This window comes from Dromiciops gliroides, chromosome 6 (genome assembly GCF_019393635.1).
Source record: "Dromiciops gliroides isolate mDroGli1 chromosome 6, mDroGli1.pri, whole genome shotgun sequence".
Taxonomy (NCBI): Eukaryota; Metazoa; Chordata; class Mammalia; order Microbiotheria; family Microbiotheriidae; genus Dromiciops; species Dromiciops gliroides.
Genome location: NC_057866.1, coordinates 207,348,239 through 207,356,204, shown reverse-complemented (window position 1 = coordinate 207,356,204; position 7,966 = coordinate 207,348,239). Strand labels below are relative to the sequence as shown.

General features: G+C 38.0%; 1 protein-coding gene across 1 annotated transcript in view; it reads right to left on the bottom strand.

The window, feature by feature from the left end:
* Positions 1-7,966, bottom strand: part of WWC2 (WW and C2 domain containing 2) — a 260,377-nt gene that overhangs the window by 66,756 nt on the left and 185,655 nt on the right. Inside the window, exon 10 of the mRNA XM_043971594.1 lies at positions 1-90. Within this exon, the coding sequence (XP_043827529.1) occupies positions 1-90 (90 nt within the window). The remainder of the gene's footprint in view (positions 91-7,966) is intronic.

Genomic DNA, 7,966 nt, shown 5'->3' with positions numbered 1-7,966 from the left:
CTTTTAATCTGTGAATGCAAATAAGTAGTTAATTTTGTAGTTTCTTCAAGTCTTCGTAGCAGTGCCTTTTTTCTCTCTTCCAACTTTAGCCTAGAAAAACACAATAAAGAGTAATTATTTTAAACCGTTTTAGTAAATAAATGAGGCTAGACAGGTTAAGGAAAAAAAATATTGAGGTAAAGAAAAGATTCCTATTAAACAATGTCTCAAAAGCTTGGAGGAGCCAGAGATCATGCTGTTGTCTTTTTCTTCTTCTTTTTTGGGGGGGGGAAGGGGGGTGGGGGGAGAGAGGGGGAAATCTCTCAAATGTATTTATTGAGCACAGTATTTTCCTTGGAAATAACATTCAATAATTTTGGAGAGAATGAAGTTAGTGGAAAGAAAGATCTAGGAAATGAGGAGATAACAGAAATAATTAACTTAAGGAGAATTTAGCATATCCAAACTAAAACAAGACAAAAGCCACATAGAACCAAATAACTTCATTCTGATTTTAAAACCAAGCCCGGGCAGCTAGGTGGTGCAGTGGATAGAGCACTGGCCCTGGGTTCAGGAGGACCTGAGTTCAAATCCAGCCTCAGACACTTAACGCTTACTAGCTGTGTGACCTTGGGCAAGTCACTTAACTCCAACGGCCTCACCAAAAACAAAAACAAACAACAACAACAACGACAAAAACCCCAAATCCAAATTGTCATTTTTAAATGGGCTAATTATCAGACTGTTTCAAACCAGCAGGAATAGGAAGAAAATAAGAACAGATAGAAAGCCTTGAAGATATGTGGCTGCATATAATGGATAGATTTAATATTCAATTTCTGTGTTTCACATTATAGAAATGGTAAATAGTAATAACTAAACAATAGAAATAGCCAGCCAATTTACTGTATTTAGTAAGGAAATAGAACAAAAATACTGATTATTTTAAACAGTGCCACCATAAATAATGATATAAAGTTAATTTCAGTTTGACTGTATAGGCAAGAAGACATAAAAGTGACTATTAGGTCATCCTACCTATAGCATTCCTACCTATAGCATGTCACCTGTATCTATCATGAAACATTTCAATAGCAAAAGAATTTTGTGAATTGTTGGGGTTTTTTAAAGATTCTTTTATTGAGCTAATTCTAGACTTGGAAAAACAGTCACCTTGAAACATAGCAAACATATGAGGTTTTAATGCTACCATGAGGAGTTTGTTGTCCAGTACCTATGAAAAATTAGAAATCTATTTTCCTGATTCAATTAGACAAATATTTATTGGGGATCATAAGTATGGTTTCCTTACAATGACCTAACATGGTGATGAATAATGAATATAAAAATCAGCTCATTTTCTTTGAAGAAAAAAAAAATTCCCTTATTTCTAAACTCTTTGAAATATTATGAATGTTTTAGGTACTAGAGAAACATGCCCATATTTTATTTATAAGCATCTCCCTTTGGAAGTGTCAATACCACAATCACTATTTTTTAAAATCAAAAGTAATTCTTGGCATTTTTCTTTAATGCTTCAAGAGGTGTTAAATTTCTGCTTCACAGTTTTCAAAGGTAGGTTTTAGAAAGTAGTGCAGGCAGGTGTTGGGTGGTTTGGGTTTTTTTAACACACAAATATAAACAAAAAAACCAATGAGGAGGAAAAAGTCAACATAAAATAAGTAAGTTAAAATAAAGGCATTTAAAGGTGTGGAAAAAGCCAAGTGGCTGACAAAATCCATGTCTATTGTAAAGAGAAACATTTTTTAAAATAAATTTTTCAAAAAGAACTCATAAAAAGACTTTTGTATCAAGGCTGTACAAAAAAATTTAACTTTACATTAAAAAGGTGAAGATCTATTATTTTGTAAAATTGAGACAGGTTGGAATCTTAGTCTTTTCTGACCTTCCCAGCTCAGAAGACACTTCTATTTCTGAATTTCTATTTTAACTGCTTCCTGAAAAATTCACCTGGCAATTAATCACACAGTGCCCTTTGACATCTTTGTCTTGGATTGTCATTTTAGCACTTTTATTTAACTTTTCAAATGTCCCTATTTTGCCTTTGTCAAAAATGGAAGCTTCTGGAAAGGAAAGACTATATTCCATTTCTTTTCATTCCCTTCTCCACCATCTTCCCCCCCCCCCAACCCCTCCCAAACACATGCCTGCCTCATTGATATAGTGGTATTCACATGGTAGGTACTCCAAACATCTGTTGGCTGCATCTTTTTTACTTTAACAGCAAGGAGTAGATGAATCCCACTTGTTGAACCACAGTTTCATTCCAGCTCTCAGAAACCAAACATTAAAGTGGTTTTAATGGTTAAAAAAAACCTAAAAAACAAAAACCCAACCTAAAAGGAATCAACTTCCTCTTTATGATTTCTTTAAAAAGAAATTAGGGGGCAGCTAGGTGGCACAGTGGATAAAGCACCGGCCCTGTACTCAGGAGGACCTGAGTTCAAATCTAGCCTCAGACACTTGACACTTACTAGCTGTGTGGCCCTGGGCAAGTCAGTTAACCCTCATTGCCCCGCAACCCATCCCCCCCCAATTTTTTTTTTTAATTAAAAAGAAATTAATAGGGGAAGCTAGGTGGCACAGTGGATAGAGCACAGGCCCTGGATTCAGGAGGCCCTGAGTTCAAATCCAGCCTCAGACACTTGACACTTACTAGCTGTGTGACCCTGGGCAAGTTACTTAACCCCAAATGCCTCACTCCCCTACCACAAAAGAAAGAAATTAATATATGTGCTTTGAGAAATACCAAAATGTTAAGACATATAAATTTGTAGGAAATACCCATAAATTCAAAATGGTATATGAAAGAATGTTAGTAAAAGGATGCACACTCTGGATCCTATGGAAAACCACTGTGTCTTAATACTTTCACTGAAACTAAGTGTGGCAGAAATGTAAAAGCAGTCCTAAATTGTGCATCTTTTCCCCATGAACAATTATTTTCACCTAAAATATAATTGCTCCATTATTCTTCTTTATTTCCTGAATAAGAAAAAGGTGGTATGGCGTAGACTAAAGAGCAGATCCTGAGGTCAGGGAGACCTATGGCTGAGGGTGATCTCAGCAAGGCACTTAATCACTCAGTGATACAGAATATTCTCTAGGATTATAAAGGCTTCAGGACAAAATAATGTTTCAGTATTGGTCTGCACTGGTAGAGGGAATTTTCTCATCTATGTCAATAAGATTACAGTTCTAAGTCCAGAAAATTTTCCCAGTAATCTGAGCCACAAGACACTGAACTCGAGTCTTTATCGTTAGGTAGTGAGAGAGGCAAAAATTAAAAGGCTGTGTAGAGAACTCTTGAAGTGCAGATTTATACAATTCCATAGAGTGACTGCAAATTAATAGGAGTTTAGCTCCATTAGAGATGACAAATGTTGTCATAAAAAAAAAAAAAAAAGAGGAAAAACCCACACGATAAATGGAGGAAGATTTTGGGGATGTAACAAATAAGCTCTTTGATGGTTGTATAGATATTGAGAGGAAACCACTGGGAAGGGGAACACATTTGCCCTACGTTGAAATTTTTTTAATGCAGAAAATCCCCTTCTAGAAGTCTCATCTTTGCCACCAACTTTTCCTGTCTTGACAGTGAAGAGACAAACTGCTTTCCAAGGTGCTACATTTTAAATCAACAGTAGGAAAAAAAAAAGGTAAAACAAAAACACAGACATAAACCAAGAAAAAAAAAACCATAATGACAGAAAGGGAAGGCTGAATAAAGTATATATTTTTTTCCTGACAATGGGCCATTGAGTGAGGTCCAAAGGATTGGTGTTTGTTTATCAGGGTGCTGGATGACTATCTCAAAATGAGAAGGTCACTTTGGAGAGCTGGTTAATACACAATGAAAGACACAAATCTCCAGAAGTCTAATGACTTCTAACAACCATCTGGGAGAGAGGACACAAGACTTCGAATCTGGCTAAATTCAGATATCACTAGTTTATTAGGAGGCTCACACTGCACACCCTTGGTGATGCACAAAACCTATTTACATTTATTTGACTAAATATGATTATTTTGTCATTCTCTTCACAACACTGTCTTCCCCTAGCCCCCATGAGGGGGAAAATCATGTATCCTAATATTTCTCTATTAAAAAGAAATTTAAACTATAACATGAATGCTTAAAACAAGAAGTCAAAAGTCCAAGCAATTAAAACCAAAACTTGCTTCCTGTATAGCTGAATTATCCGTCAAGGACAGGCTTGATTAAAATACACCATTATGCTCTGTCTTTCCTGTCAACCAGAGGATGGTTTCTGTCAGGGACTTCCCAAGCTAAATATACTATATTCTCCCCTCTGGAGGCTGCTTGTAGGTCTAGCCAAGACCCAGGGCAGTCTTGGGCCACAGGGAGAACTGCTGACAAGAATTTTTTTAGCAGCATATTAAACACTTGTGGTTATATAGTCTTTTTCAAGTGTCTCAAGTACCTCTATGTCAACCAGAACACAAAAATATGACCCTCCTCATATGCATGATTACATGAGATCATAATGGTTTTTAGTCAGATCTTGAGAACACGACATTGGTTATCTCAGGGCACTTTGGACTTCTCCCAAGCATTTAGCACATTCTCCCTTTTATCAGACTCATTTGTGTTCATTTCTTATCTCCCCATTAGGCTTTAAGCCCCTGGAGAACAGAAACATTTTGCCCCTTATCTTTGTATCTTTAGTACCACTGAAACGGCAGGTGGGCCATAAATGTTTGTTGGATTAATTTTTTTTAAAGTCCTACGACAATTAGGTAGATACTAATGGGTCCATGTACAGTTGGAGAGAGGTCTCTCATGAAGTGCCCCCAGGAATCTGTTTCTTAACCTCAAACGGTTTAACATTTTTTATCAACCATTTGGATTTGACCATGGTTAGCAGGGTTATAAGGTCTGAGGGCAGGCTAAAATGTCGGGCAACATATTTGGGATAAAAAAAGATGTCTAAAGACTAAAACAATAGACAGGTTTAAGAAATGGAAAATTTAACAGGAATAGAACCTTATGCCCGGGATCAAAGCATCTACTTCACAAGTACAAAATGAAGGAGGCATGGTTAAACGATAGGTCCTATTTCACCAAAAAAAAAAGTTCTGGAGATTTTAGGGAATCAGCAGTTTGACACAACAACCAAGCCTGGCCTAAGTAGAATGAAGTGAAGCAAGGTGCCCAGGAGGGAAGTGAAAGTCAATCCATCAAACAACAACTTTCTTCCACAGAGAATCCACCCAACACACTGGCCAGTCCTCCTCTGAGGACCACTGCAGCGGTCAGGCTAACCATTTGGATCTCACCAGGTAAACGCGAAGGCTCCTGCCTGCAGCCATGAGGAAGTGAACAACCTCCCCAGTAGGATTTAGCCTGATCTGCGTCATTCTCTGCTCCAGTTCTTGCTGATTAGCAGCAACTGCCCAAGTCTGTGCTGACAAACCCAACTGTTCTGGCTGCATGTTATGGATTAGAGGATTTTTTTTATTCCTAGTGGAGGAGGTTAAACTTTTATATTACTTCAGACTTCACTGAAAAAGTTTCCTGGGGCAAGCTAGTGCATAAAGTGCTGGGTCCGGAGTCAGGAAGACTCATTTACTTGGGTTGGACTCTGACCTCAGACACTTACTTGTTGTGTGACTCTGAACAAGTCATTTAACCCTCTTTGCCTCAGTTTCCTCTTCTGCCAAATGAGCTGGAGAAGGAAATGGCCAACCACTCCAATATCTTTGCCAAGAAAACCCCAAATGGGGTCACGAGGAGTCAGATATGGCTGAAATGACTGAACAACAACAAAAACGCTTCCAAGTGTTCAAGGGCACAACAGAATTGATACTACTACTAATAATTAATAATAATAATTATTATTAATAATAACCAACACAATAATATTAATAATAGCTAGCATTGATATAGTGCTCTGAAGTTTGCAAAATGTTTTACATATTGGGTTAACCCATTTGTTCCTCACAACAATCCTGCAAAATAGGTCCCCTTAGGACCCCTATTTGACAAAAGAGGAAACAGAGGCTTACAGAGATGAAGTGACTTGGCTGTGGTCACGCAGCTATAAAGTACCTGAGGCAGGATATGAACTACACTCAGCATTCTATCTGCTGCACTTCCTAGTTGACTCTACCTAGGCCATCTTTTATGACACTGGTGCACACCTTTGATAAGCACACTATTTTACACCTTGCTTGATGCTAGCAGATCACTGAACAGACTTCTTTACATGCTAGCCTCTGAGAGAGCCTTATACGACTTTAATGAATGCCTAGGAGATATCTTGTTCAATAAGAGCCTTCAAGGCTACCTTTGGTTCTGTTGACAGACAATGCAAGATCTTGTATTATGTGCTCTCGACGTGTCAGTTAGTTGTGTGACTAGAAAGCTGTGGTCTACTTTAAGGAAAAGCTTGCCTTTCTGGGTCTGGTTTTCATCAAGGCTCCCACTGTTTTGCACATAAAATCATAAAGATTTTATAGAGATGAGAAAGTAGGAATTTCTATTGTTGGGATTTGCCTTCTCTATCACCTTTTTTTTTTTTTTGAGGGGGGTAGAGGTGGGAGAAAGTTCTATATGTGATCTCTATTCTCTCTGGGAATCACTTATTCTTTGAGGTGTCTTGAAAAATGATCCCTGAAATTATATTGACTATAACAAAGTTATAGTCTAATTGCTCTTCCCAACTTCATCATTTTTTTTTTGCTATTAGCAATTATTTGTATGGTAAGTTTGTAGAATATAAATATGATGGTTACAGCATATCTGTTCTGTAGTTGTCATTTTTTCAGTTTCATCTAAAAAGGTTCCTTGCAAGATCTGGCTTAGCCAGATCTCAAACCAAACTCTCTAACAGCTGTTTGTTTTATTTTCCTCTCGCAATCATTTTTTGTTATTTTATGAAGAGATAACTTCAGGACCTTAGTGGATCTGTGATTTCATTGGTGTAGGAACTTCTTCCAGTGGCAAAGATCACAACTAACCCATTAAACCTCATCTGATGGATTTCTTATCTATATGCTTTACACCCATCTTCCACAGAGCAAAGACTCGCACACTTTTTGGTCTCACTCTTCAAAATTATCAAGGACCTCCCTGCAAAGAGCTCTTGCTTATGTGGGTTACATCTATGAGTATTTCTCTCATTAGAAATAAAATATCAGTACTATTATTAAAATAGTATTGACCTGGGGCAGCTAGATGGCGCAGTGGATGGAGCACCGGCCCTAGATTCAGGAGTACCTGAGTTCAAATCCGGCCTCAGACACTTAACACTTACTAGCTGTGTGACCCTGGGCAAGTCACTTAACCCCAATTGCCTCACCAAAAAAAAAAAAAAGTATTGACCTTTGCAGACCCCATTGAAAGGGTGTCAGACCACACGCTTTGAGAACCTACCCAACATGCTGGATCTACCCTGACTTCTTTTCACATATTATGGATACCCCTCTGTTATCCCTTGTTCCTATCACACAAACAGCCTACCACCTCCTTTCCCAGGATCCTTCACATAGACTTAGAATTTTATCTACCAAATTTTATACTTTTTAGAAATCCATCCAAGAATAAACACAGAAGGACTTCATATTCTCTACACCTTCCAGCTGATTCTGCTGTAGAAAATTATCTGCAAAAATTAACCTGTTCTGGGGCAGCTAGGTGGTGCAGTGGATAGAGCATTGGCCCTGGAGTCAGGAGTACCTGAGTTCAAATCCGGCCTCAGACACTTAACACTTACTAGCTGTGTGACCCTGGGCAAGTCACTTAATCCCAATTGCCTCACCAAAAAACAAAAAACAAACAAACAAAAATTAACCTGTTCTCTTTTCTTATTTTCATCAAGGATCCCCTTAATATGTGCACAGACTCACAAATGAGTCTTTGAGGAGATGGGGAAACAGTTTGAGAGATGCTGCTATCTTCTCACTTTGTCTTTCCTGGTAATTAATTCTCCCCATGATTCTT